This window comes from Colobus angolensis, unplaced genomic scaffold (genome assembly GCF_000951035.1).
Source record: "Colobus angolensis palliatus isolate OR3802 unplaced genomic scaffold, Cang.pa_1.0 Scaffold32, whole genome shotgun sequence".
NCBI classification, from domain to species: Eukaryota; Metazoa; Chordata; class Mammalia; order Primates; family Cercopithecidae; genus Colobus; species Colobus angolensis.
Genome location: NW_012116488.1, coordinates 6,035,774 through 6,061,931, shown reverse-complemented (window position 1 = coordinate 6,061,931; position 26,158 = coordinate 6,035,774). Strand labels below are relative to the sequence as shown.

Sequence of the window (26,158 nt, the reverse complement as noted above, 5' to 3'; positions counted from 1 at the left end):
TGCACCCCTATAGTCCCAGCTGTACAAGAGGTTTAGGTGGAAGGATCCAGGAGTTCCAGTCCAACCTGGGTAACACGGCAAGTCCCTGTCTCAAAAATACATATATTCATAATCAATCAAAAAGGCTCCCCCAAAATATAGGCCACAAAAATCTGAATCACCATATAACTAACATTCTTGAAACAGAGGTACTGGCAGCTTCATTGCATGAGGTTTGGAAAAGTGAGATTCCAGGGGAAAAAACAACTGAAAGATAAGAAAATAGAAACTGTGAAAAAGGTGAATTAAATGTTGATTATTTTTCCATTTATTTCCATGTTCTTATTACTTTAGAGGAAGCCTGCAGAGACCACCTTTCAGTCTATGCAGATTTTAAGGCCAAAAAGAAAATTTTTTTTCACCCTCAAATATTTATTGAGTACCTGTTTAATGCGAAGCGTGGAACACAAATTATAAGATGTTGGTTTAAATTGAAGCTGTTGTGACTTCATTTAGAATAATTACTATTTGAGATTATGGAATCATATTCTTTAGAAATTTTTAAAAATTACCACCTGTACCTAAATTTCTCCCCCAAAATACTTTTTTTTTTTTCAAATTCAAATGTCATAGGCATTTACCTGCACCTGTTTTGGAATCTATTTTGATACATAAAATTGAAGTGCTTCAGCTTGTCTTTAAGTCAGTAGTGGTTTATTAAACGGTTGTATCACGTCTGGAAAACATTATTCAAAACATTTATTCAGCCTACTTCCTGTTCATATTTTAGAAGATGTAAAGCAATGAAATTTGCTCTAAATAAATGGCATTTTGGGGCCATTATTTGGCATTTTGCCAGGTTACTTTTTACATCCAAGTTCAAGTGATACTTTGTTCTCAAAATAATTTTCAAGGTTTGGAAGTATAATGCAAAAGTTTTAACAGGGATTCTTATCCCAAAGGATCTGATAAGCCTGATTTTTTTTTTTTTTTTTACCTTTTATGCATGTTTGTGTGCACGTGTGTGTGTCATTTGTACCCTTTGTAAGTACTTTTACCATGTTTAAAAAAGGAATTTTTTAGTAAAAATTTAGCTCGATTACAGTAAAAAAATTAATAATTGACTCAATAGCTTTCTAAAAATAAAACCAAATCCTTGTAAAAATATGTATTCACATTACATCAATGACTGTTTCCAACTTTACTGCATGCCTTTTGGGGGTCACATGTATTTGTCACCGAATATTTGCAACTTAATGTTATTTAAATTAGTGACACTGATGGTAATAGTTATATGGTATTTTATTGCCTGTGCCTGTTGAATAAAGCTGATGTTTTGTCAGCTCTTAAAGGGAAAATAAAATTTGTCTTGACATCCACAAAGCTATGGGTACAGGGGTCGAGACTGCCGTAACAACCTGTACTTGCTTCCGACGGGAGAGACTGTCTACTTCATCGCGTCCGTAGTGGTGTTATACAACGTGGAGGAGCAACTGCAGAGGCATTACGCTGGCCACAATGATGACGTGAAGTGGTAAGTCCTGAAACAGGTCATTCCTGCTACTCGGAAGGCCGAGGTGGGAGGATCGCTTGAGGCCAGGAGTTCCAGACCATCCTGGGCAACAGTGAAACTCTGTCTCTAAAAAAAATAAAAATAAATGTGATTCCTGTTGCACAGGTGGAAAGAGCATTAGCAGAACACGGTCAGTATTGGGACATAACTAAAGAGAAGGAAGAGGGTCTGAGGAAATGTGGTCTTTGGGAGAGCTCTTCTGTGTGGTCTCCTTGTGGTCTGCTCGCTGCTGCGCTCCGTGAGACACCTCTCATGTTTAGTTTTCCAGCCTCACCAACACATGAGCTTCACGGACCGCATTGTCTCAACTAAGAGCACCACCTCTTTGGAGGCCTTCTTAACACATCATGTGTTAAAGGCTTCTAATTTGGGTCTTTATTTTTTGGTAAACATAAAAACGTGTTGCTCAGGTTTGCGGCTGAGTCGGCTTTTCCCATAATTCATTTATAGCTTTTGGTAGGCATTTTACGTATCTTGGAAGGATGGATGCATGAAGAGATGGATTTATATATTTGTCCTGGTTCCTTGGTCAGTGATAAAAATCCTGTTGGCGAAAGATGGTATTGTTCCTATTTATGTACTCAACATGACTTTTTAATAAAGATTGTAGACTAATGTCGTGGTTCTGAGGTTGAAATGGTATTTTCCCAGCAGAGGATGCTTTTTCCTTAAGTTTGAAAATTCTTGAGCAGAAATAAGGGAATTAAGATTCAATGAATTAGGCGCTAGTTGTTTCCTAACGTCGTAGTGCTCAGAGCATTTGTCATGAGTCTGTAAGAAGTTAGGCATTACGTATTTCTTACATTTAAATCTTTGACTAGATTATATTTGAACAAGGGAAAAGTAAAACTTACCTGCGACATGTAGATGTTTTTTGTTAGCCTAGCAGTTCATCCTGACCGGATCACGATAGCAACAGGACAAGTCGCAGGCACCTCGAAGGATGGAAAAGTGAGTTACGTTACCTTTTCATTGTTTCATAGTAAACTGGTAACACAAAGTAATTTTTAGAAAACATTGTGCTGCCGAGTAAGGCTGCTTAGATATAATTATGGTATCTGAAAACTTCTGAACCCCTCACTAGAATTTTTTATTGTAAATTAGAAGACTTATTGTGTGGCAGGGTGCAGTGGCTCACGCCTGTAATCCCAGCACTTTGGGAAGCCGAGGTGGGCAGATCACAAGGTCAGGAGAGTGAGACCATCCTGGCTAATACGGTGAAACCCCGTCTCTACTAAAAATACAAAAAAATCAGCTGGGCGTGGTGGTGGGCGCCTGTAAACCCAGCTGCTCGGGAGGCTGAGGCGGGAGAATGGTGTGAGCCCGGGAGCGGAGGTTGCAGTGAGCTGAGATCGCACCACTACGCTCCAACCTGGGCGACAGAGCGAGACTCCAAAAAACAAACAAACAAAAAATACAAAAATTAGCCAGGTGCGGTGGCACATGCCTATAGTCCTAGCTACTCAGGAGGCTGAAGCAGGATAAATACTTGAACCCAGGAGGTGGAGGTTGCAGTGAGCCAAGATCATGCCACTGCACTCGAGCCTGGGTGACAGAGAGAGACTAAGTCTCAAAAAAAAAAAAAAAGAAAGACTTACTGTGACCTTAAAAATCCCTGGAACTCATCTTAATTTCATCAGATTTTTAAATAGCATTGTTCTGAACAAAGAATTCACTAATTCTTAAAATGTTTATTTATACGATAAGCATTAAAAATATGAAGGTAAACATTTAATGAAGTTAAAATTATAGTAAATAATAATTTGAATATACAACATTTTGCTAAATTTCAGCCACCCTCTGCCCTGTCCTGTGAATGTCCTTTAACAGTCGTGACTTTAACCCATGGAGTTTGTGTCTGTGTGCAAGTCACAAAAGCTACTAGGAGGTTTTTAGCACAAATTTTGCAAGCACTTCAGCAAGACTTTAATTTGCATTTTAAGGCGTTAGAGAGGGAGCTTGTAGCTTTTTTGATAGCTACTTTTATATAGCTTGTTATTGCATAATATTTTATCTGAAACTAATTTCTTTAAGTACATACATTTTATCAACATGTTTTCATCCAGAAAAAATGAATACTACCATATTTCAGAAAATATTTTAGTAACATTGGATTTTAAATATTAATCTTATGCTATTTTCCGGTTCTTTTTGTTTTGTTTTGTTTTGAGACAAGGTCTCACTCTGTTGCCCAGGCTAGAATGCAGTGGCACAATCACGGGTCATTGCCACCTCTGCCCCCCAGGCTCAGGTGATCCTCCCACCTCAGCCTCCTGAGTAGCTGGGAGTACAGATGCACGTTACCTCACCCGGTTAATTTTTGTATTTTTTGTGGAGACAGCGTTTCACCACATTGCCCAGGCTGGTCTCAAACTCCTGGGCTCAAGTGATCCACCCACCTCAACCTCCCAAAGTACTGGGATTACTGGCATGAACCACTGTGCCTGACCTCCATTAATATTTTATACTTGAAAAGAGTTAACAGAAATAATGGAAATCAGACCACTATTATGTAAATAAATTCACTTAAATTGAATGGGTCTTTCAATCTTTTTTTGTTTAATGTTAAATGGCTTAGAAAACTTCTTTGAAATTAATAGTAAGCCATTTGTTCCTCCCTCTAGTGGCTTAAAAGTATATTTCAGTTTCTGGTATTGAAATTGAATCGGTACTTTAGAACCAGAGAAAAATGTTATAGCTATCTTTCAGTTTACCCATAGAGAAATCCAGAGAGGCCTAGTGAATGCCTGCAGACACCCAGCTACTTAGAGATTAGACTGAACTAGAACCTGGTTCACCTAACACCTGCCTAGTGTTTCTACTAGGTCCAATGCCAGCACCTTTTCTTGTTGATAAATCTACTGGTTGCTCTATGATGCTTCCTTCTATTAAGGAAGAGAAAAATTAACATAAATAACCTAGGAACACAGTTGAGAGGATTTTAAACCAATTATAATAATTCTAAATCTTATTTGTACATAATTGATGCCCGTTTTGCCCAAGAATGTTAAGCTGTCTTTTTTTTTTTTTTTTTTTTTTTGAGATACAGTTTCACTCTTGTTGCCCAGGCTGGAGTGCAGTGGTGCAATCTTGGCTCACTGCAACATCCACCTCCCGGGTTCAAGCGAGTCTCCTGCCTCAGCCTCCCAAGTAGCTGAGATTACAGGCATGCATCACCACGCCTGGCTAATTTTTTGTATTTTGTAGAGACAGGGTTTCACCGTGTTGGTCAGGCTGGTCTTGAACTCCTGACCTCAGGTGATCCACCTGCCTCAGCCTCCCAAAGTGCTGGGATTACAGGTGTGAGCCACCGCACCTGGTCTGTTAAGCTCTTAATATTATTTGGTGGTGACCATCTTATGAACTTAGGCATGGTGACACCTTAGCAACGAAACAGACTTTAAAAGAATAACCCATATGTGAGATTCCATTTTACTTGTCATTTTTTCATTTCTAAAATTCAGACACATTTAGATGCACAAATTAAAGTGTCAGTTCCCATGGTGCTATTGTCAAAAATTGGCCATTCAAATTTCAAAACTCGGTAGACCTCTCCTTACTGTTAAATTATCAGCAAGGCCCTCCACCTCCTGAAGCCATTGGGAATGTTTTATTTACATAAAAAGGCAGACTCCTGAAATGCAGAAAAAGCTCTTTTGTTTTGACAAAGTCCGAGTTACTGTCCAAGCAATCTTGTAGCTTAATGGTAAAGACACATGTGTATCCCCCTCACAGTTGATGGCTCTGTGTTTTTTTTCTAAATAGCAATTGCCCCCACATGTGCGCATCTGGGATTCTGTGACATTGAATACTCTCCATGTCATCGGAATAGGTTTTTTTGACCGAGCAGTCACCTGTATTGCATTCTCAAAATCTGTAAGTACGTGCCATGTGGGTATTGCTGTCTTCTTCCACAGGAAGTAGAGAATCAACTCAGGGTTGAAGAGGGGGAGTTGACACACTTGGTACCTGCCCCAGTGTATGTACAGATTTGGACTCTGAAACATTCCTGCTTCCGAGGACCTCTCAGTCAGAGGTCATATGCATGTCTCATCAGGGACACACACTTCCAATCAGACATCTCCAGCCACATGGGTTTGGTGATGAAAACAGACCCCCAGAGACATCGTCCTCACTTTCCTTGAGGCTATTTGTGTGCTCTGGCCTTGAATTTTGCCTGCTTCTTTTGAGGGTGGCTCCAGTGTGTCTGTCTCTGCCATCCTGCTACTGGAAAGGGGTCCCAATCCAGACCCCAAGGGAGAGTTCTTGGATCTCTCATAAGAATTCAAGGCAAGTCCATAGAGTAAAGTGAAAGCAAGTTTATTAGGAAAGTAAAAGAATAAAAGAATGTCTACTCTATAGAGCAGTCCAGAGGGCTGCTGGTTGCCCATTTTTATGACTATTTCTTGATTATATGCTAAACAAGGGGTGGATTATTCGTGCCTCCCCTTTTTAGACCATATAGGGTAACTTCCTGATGTTGCCGTGGCATTTGTAAACTGTCATGGCGCTGGTGAGAGTGTAGCAGTGAGGACAACCAGAGGTCACTCTTGTCGCCATCTTGGTTTTGGCGGGATTTAGCTGGCTTCTTTACTGCAAGTGGTTATATCAGCAAGGTTTTTATGACCTGTATCTTGTGCCAATCTCCATCTCATTCTGTGACCTAGAATGCCTAACCACCTGGGAATGCAGCCCAGTAGGTCTCAGCCTCATTTTACCTAGCCCCTATTCAAGTTGCTCTGGTTCAAACGCCTCTGACATTTCTCCCCTCCCTTTTATAAGAGAATCCTTAATCCTAAGGGTTAAGGGACAAAGATCCATCTTCTGTAACTTCTTCAGGCTGAATAGGGGTGATGATATTCCTGCCTAACTGTTAGGGTCTCTTGTATTTGGGGTAGAGAAGAGCTCAGTCAGAAAGCATGAGTTTGGCAAGGTGATATCTGGGAGATTAATAAGTGTTCAACTTAAGAAAACATTGAGTAAGCTTATCCTGTATTCCTACACAAAGAGTACAACAGCAATATATTCCACAACAGTAAAACAAAATAAACAAAATTATCCCAAGTAAACTAAGAAGGCTTTTTATTAACTAGGCAACTGTTGGAACCAAGCTGATATGGGGGTCTCTAGCTGATTCCAGTGTCTCCAGAATTAGAATACTGATCCAGATATTTATATTACCCATCGCTTTTATTTATTCTGAGCAGCAGTCAGAAATCACTGGTTGGTTCACAGGAATAAGCAGGGTTAGTCTAAATTGCAGAAAAAAATTAAAAACAACTGTTGAAATTAGAATCTAATAACAAATGTACCATAGTTCTTGAAACATAATTTCTCTCTCCAGTCTCCCATTTTTATTAAAGACAAACCATAAGAGGACTGATTTGTTTGGAAACATAAGCCTTCGTCTTATATACTTGGCTTGATTATTGTATAAAGTATAGCAAGAATAATTATTTTTCACATAGGCTTTTTAAATTGCCTTTGATGGAACTCTGTTCCATAAGGAATCTCAGATAAGACCTTTTTTAAAGCAAGCCCAGCCGTAGGTTTATATCCTCAAATACCTATGGGTTGGGTAAATTCCTCTCCTCTTGGGGGGTCCCAAGATAACTTGGGGCTCCTGGGCGTGTGAGAAAATGACATTCTTTACTTACCACAGGTCAGGAACCCTTTACAGGGACTATGGAGACAAGGTACAAGGCCAGTTTCCCCCAAGGGTCTTCTATGGACTCTACAATTCAAATTTGATTCCTTAAAGGAAAGCATGCCATTCCTGTCAAAAAAAATAACCAGTTTCTCCAGTTGTGTCCTGTTACAAACAAAAACAAATTCTTTACAATTATGCAATTAACTATATTGCGATAAATTAAGAATACTCACAAATAGTTTCTAAATTCTGGAGAAATCAGGTAGCGAGAAATATATGCTTCAAATTTTGTTCATAGCAGTATACTTTACTTAATTGTTAAAAGCTCTAAATAGCTCAAAAGAAAAGTTTTCTTGACTTTGAAAAAAACAAAGGATCAGCAACGTTTTAAGCACAGTCGAAAAATATGACTTCAGTCTTCTATTAGTTTGGTTCATGCAGTTAACTCCTGTTCTGCTTGATATTCAGGAACATTTCAGCTCTCCATGAGAGTCCTGAAAGTTTTTTCCTCTATTCTAATGTTACAACTTCGAAAGTAATCAGAAACTTGCATTCAAGAGCTCTTGTTAAAGGCCTATATCTGATTATAAGCCATCTTTTAAATAGGACCCAAACAAGACAAGAATTGTCTGTGGATGACAAAAAGTCTTAGGACAGCCACAGTTAAAGCCACAATTGGCAAGGAAATTTGGTTACTCCTGGAGCACACAATAATTTAACATAACAAGTACAACTATTAATAACATACACTAAGTCATATCAGAATTATAGGAGTTTCACCTAATTTTGGAACACATACCAATAACATATTTATACAAATACAGCCCAAAGAAAGCCAATTTCCTATTTGACAATGCTTCCTGTATGACTTTTATACCAAATAAGCCAAATTTCACCTTTATATTTGTGTACTATTGATGTTAAATATTCTTAATAAAACCTCATAGATAAATCTATTCTTTTTTTTTTTTTTTGAGACAGAGTCTCACTCTGTCACCCAGGCTGGAGGGCAGTGGCATGATTTCAGCTCACTGCAACCTCCACCTCCCAGGTTCAAGCAAGTCTCCCAACTCAGCCTCCCTAGGAGCTGGGATTACAGGTGTACACCACCACGCCCAGCTATTTGTTTGTATTTTTAGTAGAGACAGGTTTCACTATGTTGGCCATGCTGATCTTGAACTCCTGACCTCAAGTGATCCACCGGCCTCGGCCTCCCAAAGTGTTGGGGTTACAGGTGTGAGCCATTGTGCCTGGCCAGTCTATTCCATTTTAATCAGTATGACCATAAGGTAAGATTTTTATAAACCGTTTATTAATCCTTTACAATTTTTGTTAAAAAGCAGATCATTGCTCAGAGAAAAACCGTTGTGCTTTTATTCCAATGTTTAATTTACAGAAAAATTGATTAATACCCCTTTAACTTTAGCCAATATGTTCACACAGAATTTCTTTCACAAGATTAATTTTTCACAAACTTTTGACAACTTGCTTTAACTTTCAGCTTTATCCTGTCTAATTTAAAACAATAATTTAAGTTTTTAATCTAGGCAAAAATAATAATAATAATCCACCTTTCCATGCCTTCTTATAATCTATTACCAAAACACATTTCACTTTCTTTGTACACCTGACATGTAAAACTGTTTTTATTTCCCAAAACTTACTTAAGTCATGTGAACTGAAGGCATTACATTACACTTTTTACTTTTCTTACAAAATATTTGATTTAAGCTCTTATTATTATACCAGTTAATCAAAGTTCTTTCATATACAAACATCACACACATAATACATGTAAATACACAGACAGAAAATAAAGAACCCATTCCCTAAGCCAGGAATTGAACCCTGATCCCAGGCTGCCACTGTGATGGCAGAGACCAAGATAAAGTACTGCCACATAGTTACAAGGTCAAGCTCCCAAGCACCTGAAACAAGATAAGAGAGAAACTTTATCCAGATTTTTTTCAGGAACCTGCCGCAAAATTTATAACTGACCAGTTTGCTGTGCTACCTTGAAGAGTGGACTTACAGGGTCTTAGGCCCACATTTTATCCTATGGTACCCCTCTTTATGACAGAACGATATAGAAAGACAAATTTATAACACAAAGTACGACAGATTCTCTGCAGCTTAAGATTACCCTCACAAATCCTGTTTTCCCTTTAATCAAAACTTTACAGGAGATAAACAGTGATTTTTACCATTCATTCAACCAGTTTGCACAGAGAGAGGGAGGTAGAGCAAGGCCAGAAGTCTGACTGGTAAGAAATTCTTACTCTTTTGCTGGCGTGGCAGGCTTCTGGGTTCCCTTTCCCTGAGGCGGCCCTAGTGATCCGGCTGGCCGCACCACAGCCCTGGGGGCCAAGCCGCATCATAAAGGAAAATTATCTTTTTCCATCCTGGCCAGAGCAAAATATGTGTGACGAAACGTGGACATTAGCCATTCAGCTTAGCGCCCAATATCGAACTGGCAAGGCTCAAACATGCCTCTGGTTGGCCCCATCATTGTTAATCCAGCCTCCAACCAGGAGTTTCAACTTATGGTCTCTGGGCGAGATGGTGGCCCTAAGTAATAGAAAACATAAGAAAGGGAAAGGAGAGAGAAAAAAGCATTGCCTGTGGCAGGGCGGGGAAGGCCAAGAGCTCAGGGAGGCCAGAGAAAGACCTGCCCACTGCAGTGACACTGAAAAGTTCAGGTGGCTCCTTGATGACAAAGGGATCTTTTCCAGCATTCCCATCAGCTCTTAAATTTCCTCTTTTGGGGAGGAAAAAGCCCCCCATGTCCCATGATCTTGTACATGCCTAATTCTGTCACTCTTAGACATCAGCAAGAGTGCAAGGCAGAGTAATCCAAAGATAATAGCAGTTAACATCCCATAGTGCCAAACCTGTTCTTAGCTGAAAGGGGCTTTACTGAGAGGGGCCTCTCACCCCCTAAATCTTAGGAAGGAATCTAACTTTCCTAGGTTGGGCCTCGAACCCAAGGTCTGTCAGGCGTCCTTGCCTTTTATTAATAGGGGCATTTAACTCACTCTGTCTTAGGAGAGACTCCTAAGTTGGGCCTCTAACCAAATCCCGTCCTTTGCCCAGGTACATGCACCCCACTTACCCAAAATCAGCCATTCGGTGTGTAGAGATGATTTTTCTTTGCGTCAGGGGTCTCTTCAGTGTCATCCCTTTGGGATTCACCAGAAAGATGTTACCAGACCCCACCACTTACTAAAGTTAGCCTTTGGATCGGAGGTCTCCTCAGTATTGTCCCTTCCGTGGTCTCCAGAAAGATGTCACCAGACCCCACCACTTACCCAAAGTGAGCCTTTGGGTTGGGAGTTTCCTCAGTATCGTCACTTCATGGTCACCAGAAAGATGTGACCATAAAGGGGTCCCCATCCAGACCCCAAAAGAGGGTTCTTGGATCTCATGCAAGAAAGAATTCTAGGCGATTCCATAAAGTGAAAGCAAGTTTTTTAGGAAAGTAAAGGAATAAAAGAATGGCTACTCCGTAGACAGAGCAGCCCCAAGGGCTGCTGGTTGCCCGTTTCGTGGTTATTTCTTGATGATGTACTAAATGAGGGATGGATTATTGATGCCTCCCCTTTTTAGAGCATATAGGGTAACTTCCTGACGTTGCCATGACATTTATAAACTGTCATGGTGCTGGTGGAAGTGTAGCAGTGAGGACGACCAGAGGTCACTCTTGTTGCCATCTTGGTTTTGGTGGGATTTAGCCGGCTTCTTTACTGCAAGCTGTTTTATCAGCAAGGTCTTTATAACCTGTGTCTTGTGCCAACCTCCTATCTCATTCTTTGACCTAGAATGCCTAACTATCTGGGAATGCAGCCCAGTAGGTCCAGCCTTATTTTACCCAGCCCCCATTAAAGAAAGACTTGCTCTGATTCAAACGCCTCTGACAAGCCCAACTTGGCTGGCAGGCAGCCTGGCCGCAAGCAGGGACTGGACAGGGCCTTGTTGGCTTCCAGGCTTCCTTAGGACATACTGGTTCAGCAGACCCACCCCACACTCTTTTAAACCACTTCAACCACTTCAGAAACCCGTATTGACATGCGTGTGCATGTGCTCCCATGAAAAGATCGCCGTGTACTCAGGCTTCCAGAGCCGAGGCCTTGTGCAGCCCCGCAGCAGCCACGTTCACAGCCCCTGTGCCATGCCTGCTGCGGGCACTGTCTGCTCTAGGAGGTTCTCTTGTTTTCATGCAACCCAGTGGTGAAGAGACACCCCCCTGGCCCCTCTCTTCCCCAACTCCTGTTTCTTCATTCCCCATCATTTACCTGCTCTTTCTGTCTGGTCAAGAAAGCATGTCTTGGCTGGGCACAGTGGCTTGGCCAGGCACAGTGGCTCACACCTTCTAACCAACTCTTTAGGAGTCTGAAGTAGTAGGATTGCTTGAGCCCAGGAATTTGTGACCAGCCTGGGCAACATAGGGAGATCCCATCTCTACAAATAATAATAATAAAAATTATCTGGGAATGCTGGTACACACCACGGTCCCAGCTACATGGGAGGCTGGGGTAGGAGGATTGCTTGAGCCTGGGAAGTCAAGGGTGCAGAGAGCCATGATTGCACCACTGCACTCTGACCTGGGTGACAGAGCAAAACACTGTCTCCAGAAAAAGAAAGAGAGAGAGAGAGGAAAGAGAAAGAAAGAAAGAAAAGGAAGGAAGGGAGGGAGGGAGGGAGGGAGGAAGGAAGGAAGGAAGGAAGGAAGGAAAGAGAGAAAGAGAAAGAAAGAAAGCAGGTCTCAAAAGCAGTGGATGAGTATTCTTTAACTACAATGTAGCAGACTCTTTATTAAAAATAAAATTTGATGTTTATTTTTAATCATGTTCAACCCACTTTATTCTCAGATATAGTCTTCCTGTGAATAACTTTCTTTTCAGAATGGAGGAACCAATCTGTGTGCTGTGGATGACTCCAATGACCATGTGCTCTCTGTATGGGACTGGCAGAAAGAAGAAAAACTGGCAGATGTGAAGGTCATGCTCCAAGCCTTTTTTGGGCTGCATTAATGTTTTCCCATTCCGAGCCGCCCTGGCATAGTGGTAGCCCCCTTTCAGCGGGCTCCAGGGCCCATTCCTGCCCCAGCCCTTGGGTGTGACGCCTTCGCCTTAGAATCCTTTGTCCCCAATCCCTCTCCCGTCATGAGACTTTGACCCCAGGTCCTGTTAGGGTTTTTCCTCTTTTCACCATGTCTGTAAGATTGTTCTCTTCCTCATTTCATAGCCACTACCCTTTTAATTCATCCAGTCATGTATTTGCTGGCTATTTCTTTCATTTGCTTGACACTCCCCGAGCGCCTGCCATGTGCTCGCACGGCACGTGGAGGCCCGGAAGTGTGCTCAGGTGTAAAGGTGCACTCGCTGCCCAAGCCCCTGCAGCTGCGGGAAGGGCAGGTATGGGCAGGGGTCACCAGCACAGGGGTGCCTCCAAAGTGGAACAGACTCAGGAAAGACCAGCGGGAGCCCCAAGCTAAACCCGAAATCCTTCCCAACAGGATTCATCCTCAGAGGGGCCCCTTGGGACTTCTTTGACTGCCTCTAATCCATTTTGCACAATATGTCAAATTCCCTTGCCTTGACTTTCTGACCTTTTTCTATTTCTATTTTCTATTGGATCCCTATTTTTATAGAATTGAATTCAGATTTCTCATCTTTGCATCTATTAACCTTAGATAACCTTACTCACCTAACTTTCTCTCCTACATGTCTGGGAGGCAGACCTTATATTCTAACCAGGCCTCTTCCCTGACACCTGGATCATGCCCTAGCCCCACCTTCTGATATTCTAGGCAGGTGTTTAAGTTCTTCTTGCTATGTTGCTAGGTTAGAAGGCATCAGAGGTAGGTTATTATCCAGGCTCAAGAATGTGTAACTGCATTATTAAATAGAAGCAGTGATCAGAGCCCAATCCAACAGGCCAAGGTGCGGGTCTTGGAAGTTAGGGTGTGGGCTGAGGGTGGTGGAGGTGACACCCGAAGAGCTAGATCTACTCCATGGGACCCCAGGCCGGGTTCCTGAGCCATAGGCAGAGTTCCAGGAGTCAGACGCAGGAGAGACTCCCTGGGGAAACGGGCAGCCAGAGTCAACCAGGAACAATGGACCTTTGTAAAATCCATTCCAGGGCCCTCCCTGGAGATTACATTTACTAGATAGGGGGTGAAGCCTAGAGATCTGCATTTTACCATTTCTGGTGATTCCATTTGATCAGCCAGACTGGGAACCCATGACTAGCAGGTGAGAGCAAACGCTTGCAGGCAGGTGAGGGCAAACACTTGCAGTTCTGAAGTCCCTCTGGTCCTAACTCCCTCCTCAGCAAAGCATGCTGCATGCCTGCTCCATGCCTGGCCCTGGGAGAGGCCCTGGCATAGACAGAGGACTCCTGGGTGCTCCCTGTCCTCAAGGACTCATTGTCAAGTGGGGGAGATAGACAAGGAGGAGGCATTAAGGCCCGCACCAGCGTACGCTTGGTGTTTATAGCAAGATGGATTCAATGGGGGAAATCATAGGCGTTGTGCTTGCCTTGAATTTCTTATTTATTTTTGGCTCAGATTTTACTTGTTTTCCTACGTGTCTTACGTGTTTTAAGAAATGTGAGGCATCCGAGTCCCTGTTTTTCCTATAGTGCTCTAATGAAGCTGTGTTTGCTGCGGATTTCCACCCCACGGACACCAACATCATAGTTACCTGTGGAAAATCACATCTCTACTTTTGGACACTAGAAGGAAGCTCCCTTAATAAGAAGCAAGGATTATTCGAGGTAAAGTTAAATTATGATTTTTGTTTTATTTTTCTCTGGTATATGTGATTGGCTAGATGCATCTTTCTGGGAGCTGTGGTGCTCAACACGATCCCTTGGGATCCCTCACATAGTTGGGGGGCGCATCACACGTGGTAGGTAACACTGGTAATGAAGTGAAGAAAAAGACAGGGCAAGCCTAGGTGGAAGGCAGGGAAAGGACCTGGACCCGGGGAGCACCAGGCCTCCCACAGTGGCACTGGCTGCTGAGAGTATCAGGCGGTGAAGTCATCAGGAGGCAGGCAACCTGCCTTTGCAAAGGATGATGGGGACTTCCTGTGCCTTTGGTCTGGACGTTGTGGGGCTGTGAGAGCACCAGGGGACAGCACCTCTTCCCAGGGGTCCATCGGCCACCACCTCCCCGAAGCTTGTTTCGAGGACCCCTTTGTTCTGGTGCTCGGGCCCTGCCCTTTAGGCTGACAGCATAGCCCCACCCTTCTCCCTGGCCAGTACCCTCCTCTACTTGCTGTCTGCAGCTTTATGATTCCCCAGCCACTTGGAGTTGCTAGAAATCACTTTGTCTTAGAGCAGTTAATCTCACAGCAGAAGTTATGTAACTTCTGCTGATGGACAGAAATGCAAGGTGTGCACGGTAGTTACAGAAGCTGACACTGTCCAGCTTGGGACCACTGCGAATCTACATGTTATTAGTACAAATGAAAGGTTGTCTGGAATATATATATGTTGTATGGATTAAATATATATATATTATAATTTTTTTGCCACATTCTACAGAAACAAGAAAAGCCAAAGTTTGTCCTCTGTGTGACTTTCTCTGAAAACGGTGACACCATTACTGGAGATTCAAGTGGCAACATCTTAGTATGGGGAAAAGGTAATAAGTGATTGTTCCCAAAAACCAATGGTTTTTGGTAATGTTGTAAGAGATCAAACATGAGTGCTTTAAGAATTGTCTATTAGGCCGGGCGCGGTGGCTCAAGCCTGTAATCCCAGCACTTTGGGAGGCCGAGATGGGCGGATCACGAGGTCAGGAGATCGAGACCATCCTGGCTAACACGGTGAAACCCCGTCTCTACTAAAAAATACAAAAAACTAGCCGGGCGAGGTGGCGGGCGCCTGTAGTCCCAGCTACTCGGGAGGCTGAGGCAGGAGAATGGCGGAAACCCGGGAGGCGGAGCTTGCAGTGAGCTGAGATCCGGCCACTGCACTTCAGCCTGGGCGGCAGAGCGCGACTCCGTCTCAAAAAAAAAAAAAAAAAAAAAGAATTGTCTATTAATACAATGTATAGGAGTGGGATTAAATTTCAGGTTACAGAGACACACACATACATGTGGGCATGTGTAACTTGAAACCATAGAACTAGAACAGAGAAAACGCAGAGAATAGTAAGAGTTACTGACCTTACAGCATTCTGAAAGGCTCTTTAAGCCCAAGCTATTATGATGGAATTAAATAGCTTTATTAGGAAATCCACTGACAGATTATAATGATGAAATTAATGAGTACTTATAGGTCTGTAAAATATTTAAGTAATTATCCTGATTTATATAGCATTTGGCAGATGTTTATTGAAAGCTAATTATGTGCTAACTGTGAAGACCCAACAACTGAGTCAGACCCAAATCTCCTGCTGTCCATGAACAAACAGTTTGCTAAGGGAGATGCATCACTCAGAAAGCATGCGTCCAGTTATGTCCAGCGAGCATTTATGAGCACTTACCCCGTGACAGGAAAAAAGGGAAAATCCACCATCCCTTTTCTCAAGGATCTTTGAGTTGGGGCTGAAGGTGCAGACGGACTTGTAAATGCAATTTCAGAAGCATATGGTGACGTTTCCAGTATCCCTGCCGCTCTTGGCGCTAGGTGTCTTATCCACTGTTCACTTAATCCTTAGAGCAATCCTGCAGGATAAGCAGCAGCCCCATTCCACCAAGGGGGATCTGAGGGTAGAGTAACTAAGCAATTTGTCCAGAGAAACAGCTCACTAGAGAGCTGGGATCTAAACTCAGAGCCCACATTCTCAGCCACGAGAATGCATATTCAACAATGCATATTTTCCTTCATTCTAAAGTAACCCATTTCGTACTTATCTGGTGCTCTGTGAACGTCTGGAAATTGTATCCTTCATAGATTCATATTGCAATGATGTGCTCACGGACAATATTGCCTTTTAAAACCAAAGTCAGATGAGATTAGAAAATGGGCAGAGGCAGCCTTTTGACAATGTGCTAATGATGGTTTTCTTGGTGTGTTTAGGAACAAATCGAATAAGCTGTGCAGTTCAAGGGGCCCACGAGGGCGGCATTTTTGCACTTTGTATGTTAAGAGATGGCACACTGGTGTCGGGAGGTGGGAAAGACCGAAAGCTCATTTCTTGGAGCGGGAACTATCAAAAACTTCATAAAACAGAGGTAAGTCATCAAGGCTACTGCTAAAATTTGTTTTTAACCTAAGCCATTATCCTTTATTAGTTTGAAATCTGTAGCTTACAGTTTTGAAAATTGTTTAGATGAAATCACATCATATGGAAGCAATGTATTTTATTAAAATCCTGGAGGCAGGTTAAATATAACTAATAAAATAGAATTAGGTTTATAAAGTTGAGATTGTAACACATTTCATATTTAGAATATTTTTATTCTCAATTTTCCAAGGGACTGTTACCCACATTTTGCTTTATTATGAAAATCTGTCTTCTCTCTCTTTTTTTTTTTTTTTTGAGGGCAGGGTCTGGCTCTGTCACCCAGGCTGGAGTGCAGTGGTGTGATCACAGTTTACTGCAACCTCTGCCTCCTGGGCTCAAGCGATCCTCCACCTCAGCCTCCCAAGCAGCTGGAACTACAGACACACACCACCACACCTGGCTAATTTTTGTAGTTTTGTAGAGATGTTGCCCAGGCTGGTTTGGAACTCCTGAGCTCAAGCGATCCTCCCACCTCAGCCTCCCAAAGTGCTGGATTACAAGCGTGAGCCACCACTCCCAGCCTCCTTTAACTTTTAATTTCTAACATGTTATTTTGGAGACATTATTGCATTGAATGAACTAGTATTTGTTGAGTATCTACTTTGTACATGGCACTCACCTAAGTGCCAGCGTGCTCCCTAGGGCTGTGACTCCTTTTGATACCCAGTATACCTCCCCATTATCTACTTGGCAGCCCTGCATTCCAGTAGGCACCAGAGGCAAGATACTTAATTTTCCTTCTACCCACTCAGTTAATTTTCTCCCCCAGGTTCCAGGAAATTGTGAGCAGACACTGCAAAATTGGCCTCATTCTGAAGGGTGATGCTTTTCATCCCTAGCTTAGAATGGACAGATTGTAGGACTTTGAACCCAGATACACACAAAACACTTATGTTTTACATCACAGAGCAATATGGCACCACCCTCTGGCAGTGTGAAAATTTAGTTCTGTTGATTATTTCCCTTAATAAAGGAAGTTCTTCATCTGAGCTTTGGAAATCACTTCCCCTTGCATGGAGATTCTGTTGTGAGAACATTTTTATTAATAAGATTTGACCAGCATTTGGCTGACTATATTGTGAATTGCTAGAGTCATAGACATGCCCATGTCATATACAACTGTAAAGAAAGCTCCAAAGCTCCATTTAATTTCATTAAAGCTATTCACTGTTTGTTAGTATCTGACTCCTGCTCAGTAGCATGGGTCATCATCAACTTGACTCAAATCTGTGCTAACAAACCACAGTGGAGAATGTGTGAGGGGAGGCTGCTTCTATCCTGGAACGGGAAAGCCTAACAGCAACCTGCCAGGGTCAAGCTGCAGTGTTTGTTCTTTTTATAGTACAAGAACTTTGTTTCTTTATCATAGCAAATTGTTCTTAATGCGTGTGTTTTGCAATTCTTTCTGTTAACATTTAGATTATTCCATATGTTTATGTTGATCTTTAAACTGAACAGAGTGACATTGCCAAAGAATTTACCATTTTAAATTGTGTTATGGCAGTGTTACATTATTATTATTATTATTATTATTATTTTGTTATTATTTTGAGACAGGATCTAGCTGTGTTACCCAGGCTGGAGTGCAATGGCGTGATCTTCAGCCTCCACCTCCCAGGCTCAAGTGATTCTCCCACTTCAGCCTCCTGAGTAGCTGGGACTACACGCACCACCATACCCAGCTAATTTGTTTTGTATTTTTTGTAGAAATGGAGTCTCGCTATATTGCCCAGGCTGGTCTGGAACTCCTGGGCTCAAGCATTCCCCCCACCTGGGCCCCCCAAAGTGCTGGGATTACAGATGTGAGCTACCACACCTGGCCTATATTATTCTTTACTTTCTGAATTGTATCTACTGTTGCTATCAGAAATTATAAAAAGTAAAGACAAAACTTACCAGTAGCATTCCTTATTTTTAAATTTTGTTGAGGAAAATGCTTTTTCTTAACCTTGTTCTTGCTGATCTTCTAAGATACATAAAGATATGTAAAATGTTTGTAGTTTAAAAGTAAGGCTTAGGCTTTTGATCACTCACTCAACAGTTGGCTGTGGCATCTGTTTTCTTGAGATGGAGTTTCTCTCTTGTCGCCCAGGCTGGAGTGTAGTGGCGTCGTCTCAGCTCACTGCAACCACCTCCTAGGTTCAAGTGATTCTCCTGCCTCAGCCTCCCAAGGAGCTGGGATTACAGCCACCCACGGCCACGCCCAGCTAATTTTTGTATTTTTACTAGAGACGAGTTTCAGCATGTTGGCCAGGCTGGTCTCCAACTCCTGACCTCAGGTGATCCACCTGCCTCAGCCTCCCAACGTGCTGGATTACAGGCGTGAGCCACCATGCCTGGCCAGCTGTGGTGTGTATGTGAAACTCTCCGTATATATGTGTATACAACATATATATTTGAATGTACATTATATGTATATACATATGTGTATATAAAACTGTTATAGGGACTATCATTATGATAAATAAGTGTTTTGAATGACCGAGCTAACAACTGAATGAAATTGTACATCTTTTCTTTTCATATGACTTTTCAATGCAGATTCCAGAACAGTTTGGTCCAATACGTACAGTGGCCGAGGGGAAAGGCGACGTGATCCTGATTGGCACAACTCGAAACTTTGTCCTGCAGGGCACTCTGTCAGGGGACTTCACACCCATTACTCAGGTACGATCCTGCTCAGCAGGCCCAGCAAACACTCTCATGTTGCATTATATCAGACTCGAATCAAGCATTACAAACAGTTGCTCATTACTGTGCTTTATACTACAATAACCGTCCTCCACCCCAGAATGTCAGTGGCTGCCGGAAGATGGGAGGAGAGAAACTGTAGAGAGCAATTACGAAGTCAGCCTGAAGCCTCGGTTTCTCATCGCTTCCGGCTCCTGAGGGTGGACTGTCGTATCTCAGAGAGCTTCTGTTTGTCTTGGTTCTTTACAGGGTCACACTGATGAGCTCTGGGGACTGGCCATCCATGCCTCAAAACCTCAGTTCTTGACCTGTGGGCATGACAAGCATGCCACTCTCTGGGACGCTGTGGGTCACCGTCCCGTCTGGGACAAAATAATAGAGGTAAACATGCACATTACATTTCCATTTTTCTTACAGAAATTCATCTGGAATATGTTTATTTTTTGCATGAAATCAACAGTGATATAAAGTTGTCCCAAAGCAAATGTTATGTATCTATTTAGAGTTGCCTTAACATTGCAATTGCATTTAACAGTGTTACTTTTAACATTGCCTCAAGTGGCCTCAGCCATGTAATTTTGAAGTTTACTGTTGAAATTTTCTGACAGCAAATTGTTCTTTCCAAGTTCATTGTCAGATTTTCCGAGTACAGTCTCTCAGCCATCTTAAGAGCTAAAAAATCCTTGTTATGAGCCTGCATTCCATTTACAGTGTACCCTCTGAATGGGAATTTGCAAACTATACTAAACACACGATTGGATATATCTCTACATTTTGAGTTTGATGGTAAAGTGAACTTTCATTTGAAAGTCAGCTGGGCACGGTGGCTCACGCCTATAATCCCAGCACTTTGGGAGGCCAAGGCAGGCGGATTACCTGAGGTTGGGAGCTCGAGACCAGCCTGACCAACATGGAGAAACCCCGTCTCTACTAAAAATACAAAATTAGCCAGGCATGGTGCTGCATGCCTGTAGCCCCAGCTACTTGGGAAGCTGAGGCAGGAGAATCACTTGAACCTGGGAGGCGGAGGTTGCAGTGAGCTGAGATTGCACCATTGCACTCCAGTCTGGACAACAACAGCGAAACTCTGTCTCAAAAAAAAAAAAGGTCAACATCTCTGTGAATTTGGTGAAAGAAACTCTGATGACCTGTCAGAGTGTTGAAATGCCCTTTCCCCACGTGTATTACTTGAGCACTGACTGTTTGCATGCCAAGCACCGTGCGTGTATTTTCCTTAATCCCTGTAGCAGCTCTGCAGGTCGAAGAGGTTTTTTTAACTCTGATTTTATTGATTAGGAAATTGAGGTGTAGAGAAGTTAAATAACTTGCCAAGGTCACTAAGTTAGTGAGTGACCTAGTCAGTGTTAGGACCCAGCTCAGTTTGACTCCTAAACTCTGGTTCTTTCCACTGCATTACACTGTAGCGAATCAGAAGCTCGTTCTCTGTTGCCGGTGCCCTAATGATCTGTGCAATCCCATTGCACAGAGGAAATAACCCTTCTGTAAACCAACACATCATCCTTTCATCCCCCAAGGAGTTACTGGCATGTCCCAGGTGCTAGGTCCAAGTTTCAGCTCCCTTCCCTTCATTTTCATGGAAGGGGTGCTGGTCACGGGTGGCCAGCTGAGCCATGAGGTGGAGGGGCCCAAGGGGCAGGCACTGCTACTCAGAAAGCAGATGTGACCCGCGATGGCAGGAAGAGGCTAAAGGAAACAGTGTTATGTGTTCTACCTATGCCCGGGTGGTCCAGGAGGGCTGAAGGCAATGACGGCTCCTTTACCAGGCTGTTAATCATTTAGCCTAACATAAGGGTCAGAGCTCTAAACTGGAAGCCAGAGAACTGCAATGAAGTTCTAGCTCCTCTGCCTACTGGTCTTGTGACTTGGACATCTGTAACTCAGTGTCCACATCTCACAATTGTTACGAGGCCCAGATGAATGACACAGACAGAAGTGCTTTGTAAATGGTAGAACTTCGAGTGAACATGATTTCTATTTGTATATTAGTGGCAGCTCTGAGCTTAATTACAGCTCCTACTATAGAAAGAAAGCATTGAAATAATGTAATCATATATCAGGTTTCTTTCTCTTGGTTTTTTAGATTATCTGGTGGATCTCAGGGCCTCCTATTTTCATTACCATTGCTACTTTTCTTCCCGATTTCCTTAATCTCTTCTCTCTTCATCCTAAACACTGCTGCCAAGTACCCTTCTATCTAAAACACACATGCAATCGTGTCACTCTTTTTACTGAAAGGACAAGACCATTCAAAGTGTTCTTATTTCCTAGTGATCCAAGTCCTTACCGTGGCAGTGACATCACTAGTGTCATATACTCTGTGCTGTAAGCCCATTGACCTACCTGCCATTCCTCAAATATGCCCAGAGCTGTGTTGCTTCCATTGCTTTTATTACACTGTTGCCCCCTTCACCGTGGTCCAAAAAACGACTGGAGTGGCCACATCTCACCTTCACCAGTGGTAATTCTTCCTCTCCTGGGAGGCCCAAGTCCAGTCATCTGCACCGTGAAGCCTTGGCCCAGCTTCCCAGTGTCACCTCATCCCTCCCTCCCCTGTGATTCCACAGCACCTTGATTTGTATCTCTTTCATGGATCATTCCATCTTGTATCCGAGTTAGTGGTGACTGTGTGTTCCACTGGATCAAAACCTAGAATGTGCCTCGCTCATCTCGTGATCCTTCCAGGCCTCCATAGTGTTTTGCACCCAGCGGACACTCACCCAGTCTCTGTGTCATAGAGTTGGGTGCCGTGGTTGTCTTTCCAGACCAATCAAGCACACTATTCGGTGAGCTTATCACTCAGCACAGGGAGCCAACTGCAGGGGCTTGGTTCTATAAACTGTGATGCTGTAGAAGGGCATTTACCTGTCTTTCATCAGATTACTGTAGATATGAAAGGATATAAGACAAAAAGGGAAAAATCCTAAAATGATAGAAATTTAGGTCAGGCTCAATAGCTTACACCTATAATCCCAGCACTTTGGGAGGCAGAGGCAGGAGGATCACTTGAGCCCAGGAGTTTGAGACCAGCCTGGGCAGCACAGGAGCCTCCATCTCTACAAAATAAAAAATAAAAAAATTAGCCAGGCATGGTGGCACACACCTGTAGTCCCAGCTGCTTCAGAAGCTGAGCCAGGAGCATCACTTGTGCCTGGGAGGTCAAGGCTGCAATAAGCCATGATCATGCCATTGCACTCCAGCCTGTGTGATACAGTGAGATCCTGCCTCAAAAAAGGGTGGGGGTGGGTAGAAATTTAGCATTATTGAAATGCGGCATTCATTTTAGTAGTGAAACATTTTTCTCTAGAAAAGAGACTTTTCAGATAGAGCCATATAGCCCTAAGGAATTAGAAGTGTGAGCGTGTGTGTGCGCATGCACACGTGTGTGTGTGTGTTTTATGCTATAGTGTTCTATCTGTTCATCAATTTACACTTCCTTTAAAATATTTTAGGATCCAGCTCAGTCTTCTGGTTTTCATCCTTCAGGGTCTGTGGTTGCAGTCGGAACACTCACTGGGAGGTAAGTCCATGCCAGCAGGGCTTGTGCTTGCAAAGCTTATGGAAAAGAGGCCTGTTGTTTCTATTTCCCCAGGAACAGGCCCTGTTCAGCTCTTGGCTGCGTGTTCACAGCTTCTAATGACTTACCAAGAATTAAGTTAAAAGCAAAACTTGAAACAGTGGCCTATTACATTTTGATCCTTGGGGAAATCTGAGGAAAGCTGTAGACACTCTCTCCTGGAAAAGGACCCTCTACCTCCACTAGACACACACACACTTTTCTTGTTTGTTTTTTGAGACAGGTCTCATCCTGTCACCCAGACTGGAGTGCAGTGGCACAATCACAGCTTACTGCAGCCTCCAGGGCTCAAGTGATCCTCCCACCTTAGCCTCCCAAGTAGCTGGGAATACAGATGTGCACTGCCATGCTTAACTAATGTTTTATCTTTTGTAGAGATGCAGGTCTCACTGTGTTGCCTAAGCTGGTCTTGAATTCTAGCTCAAACAGTCCTCCCACCTCAGTTTCCTACAGTGCTGAGATCACAGGCATGAGCCACCACACCCAGCCACACACACATTTTGCCTACAGTGTCAGAGGATTTGTGGAGCTTCTCAAGCCCTGATCTTTAGTCTGTGGGAGGAGCCTTGACTTTGGAATGAAGCAAGAAAACATTTCAAAGTGCTGAGCGTTTAAAAATGCTTTTTCTACTCCTGGGCACAGTGGCTCACACCTGTAATCCCAACCCTTTGAGAGGCCTAGGCAGGAAGATCCTGTGAGGCTAAGAGTTCGAGACCAGCCTGGGCAACATAGGGAGACCCTATCTCTAGAAAAAATTTAAAATTGAGCTGGGTGTGGTGATCCACACCTGTATTAGCTACTCAGGAGGCTAAGGCAGGAGGATCTCTTAAGATCAGGAGTTTGAGGCTGCATTGCACTATGATTGCACCACTGTACCCTCACCTAGGCCACAGAGCGAGACCTCATCTCTTAAAAAAAAAATTAAAAATAGAAAATAAATGCTTTTTCTAGCTTCGCTTTCAAAATTTTAGGAACCACCCAGACCCTGAGCCTCCAATTGAGTTGATACCTATTCACCTGGCATCCCCTACACGCGGAGTAGATCTGCGTTTGCAGCTCAGCTTTGCCACTTAGCAGCAGTGTCTTTGAGCCAGTTACATAAGCTTTCCAAATCTGTTTCTTTTTCTGTAAATGGTGATATTCCCTGCCTGGCCGTGTTGCACTGAGGATCGAAGGAGACGGCGCGCAGAGCACCTGCCGGGGCTGCCTGTTAGGCACTGCAGGGGTTATTATTATCATTGTTTTCCGGGTTTTGATTGAACCTTTATGCTGGTCGTCGTACTGCATACATTTACTGTGGTTTCAGTCAAATATTTTTTCCTCCCACCCTTCCTCTCTAAAAAGTGTAGCACTTAGATTCTGTTGTTATGACTGCACAGCCTATATGGGTAAAGAAAGGGTAGCCCTTTGTAGGTCATAGGCAGCAATATCTTAAGTATTGGGCTCCACATATCCAACAGAATTCTTCATGAAAACATTTGTGTATCTTTACACGCAGACACACACACACACACACACCACCTCCCAGTTGACTCCCTTTGAGAAAGCTGAAGCTTCTAACTCATCAGGCTCCCATCTTCTGATGACTGGCCTCCCAGTAGGCTGACAGATGCCGGCATACCTACTGTGCGTCTGGGACACGGTGGCAGTGCTCAGAATCACAGTGTCCTGTGGTGGAGGAGATGGGTCGGGTCACCTAATCCAGCCCCTCATCTATGCCTCTTGCCATTCAGGTCCTAGGCTGGGCTTAGCTCCCGATGCTGTTGATTTAACAGGGCACTTCAAAACCATGTTCTAATCAGCCCCAGCCTCTATTAAGGTTAAATAGCACATTAAAGGTAAATGGTTGTTGAAGATGCAAGAAATCGGCCCTGAGAAGCAAAATCCACATTTCTGGGGGGCAGGACCTCTGACAATGCATGGCTAGAGGGCTCCTGTGGAAGACAAGGGACACTCACTCTGCAGTGGACATGCTGATGGGATGTCCTCACGCAGCTTAGAAACTGCAGCAGCAGGGAGCCCGCATCCCATTTATCCTTAAAACACCAGGGGCTCACCACCACCCCCTGAGAATATAACAGGCAGGAGAGTTCAGTCATTCTGATGTTAACACACGTTTAATGGGTACTGTGTGCTTATCAGAGGATATAAAGCACTTCCACGTCCATTATCATTCGACTTTCATATTGAGCCTGCAAAGTAGACCTGGGCTCTTCTCCCCATCTCACCACTGAGGAAATGGCCCAGCGAGGTGAAATTACAAGACCCGTCCTCCACTCCGATTTCTCCCATTTGCTCTGTGCTTTCCTTCGCCCTGTTGGTTGCAGGCTAGCATCCCCATAAGGCCTGTACTCTCAGCCTGCTCTGTCTGCAGCACCACTGGGAACACCACCACCCCGGAGCTGCCCCAGCCCCGTCCTCCTGCATGGTCCTGCTTCGCCCTGGAAACCTGGGTGAGCTCTTGCAGGTGGCCCTTCGCTGATTCCTCTCACCATATGCCCTGGTCCTAGGTATTGGCATCTTCCCTGCCCAGAGCTTTCTCTCCATGTGTAAATGACAAAGCACAAACACAGAGAAACCATATCATGGTGTTGATAACAGCATAGTTTTGAATACTAGCCAATATACTGTTCCATTCATTAGAAAATGCTTTTGTAGGAAATTTTCTTTGAATAAAAGCTGGGAACAAGCTTTCTTATTAAGCAAATTTCGAGTATTTATTAAGCTTTTATAATTAATAATTTTTATTCATCCCACTATTGTAATAATCTTCATTTTCTCACTAAACAGCTTACTGTGCTTTTTCTCATGTTGACAACAGGTGGTTTGTGTTTGACACAGAAACAAAAGACTTGGTCACCGTTCACACAGATGGAAATGAACAGCTCTCTGTAATGCGATACTCACCAGGTTAGACTCCAAACCATTCAGTACTTCATTTTTTTAATCAACTTTTATTTTAAGTTCTGGAGTCCACGTGCAGGATGTGCTGGTTTGTTACATAGGCACACGTGTGCCATGGTGGTTTAATGCACAGATCAACCCATCACCCGGCTGGGCACAGTAGCACACACCTGTAATCGCAGCACTTTGGGAGGCCGAGGCAGGCGGATCACAAGGTTAGAAGATGAAGACCATCCTGGCTAACACGGTGAAACCCCGTCTCTACTAAAAATACAAAAAAATTAGCCGAGCTTGGTGGTGGGCGCCTGTAGTCCCAGCTACTTGGGAGGCTGAGGCAGGAGAATGGCCTGAACCCGGGGGGCGCAGCTTGCAGTGAGCCAAGATCACACCACTGCACTCCAGCCTGGGCGACAGAGCGAGACTCTGTCTCAAAAAAAAAAAAAAAAACCTCATCACCCACGTATTAAGCCCAGCACCCATTAGCTGTTCGTCATGGTCTCCCTCCCCGTCGCCACCCTCCCGCAG

General features: G+C 43.4%; 1 protein-coding gene across 1 annotated transcript in view; it reads left to right on the top strand.

Moving 5' to 3' along the window:
- Positions 1 to 26,158, top strand: part of EML1 (echinoderm microtubule associated protein like 1) — a 208,273-nt gene that overhangs the window by 161,201 nt on the left and 20,914 nt on the right. Inside the window, exons 8-18 of the mRNA XM_011951483.1 lie at positions 1,364 to 1,513; positions 2,434 to 2,503; positions 5,318 to 5,428; positions 12,104 to 12,199; positions 13,845 to 13,979; positions 14,754 to 14,853; positions 16,236 to 16,390; positions 18,985 to 19,110; positions 19,384 to 19,515; positions 22,605 to 22,672; positions 25,551 to 25,639. Coding sequence (XP_011806873.1) covers positions 1,364 to 1,513; positions 2,434 to 2,503; positions 5,318 to 5,428; positions 12,104 to 12,199; positions 13,845 to 13,979; positions 14,754 to 14,853; positions 16,236 to 16,390; positions 18,985 to 19,110; positions 19,384 to 19,515; positions 22,605 to 22,672; positions 25,551 to 25,639 — 1,232 coding nt within the window. The remainder of the gene's footprint in view (positions 1 to 1,363; positions 1,514 to 2,433; positions 2,504 to 5,317; positions 5,429 to 12,103; positions 12,200 to 13,844; positions 13,980 to 14,753; positions 14,854 to 16,235; positions 16,391 to 18,984; positions 19,111 to 19,383; positions 19,516 to 22,604; positions 22,673 to 25,550; positions 25,640 to 26,158) is intronic.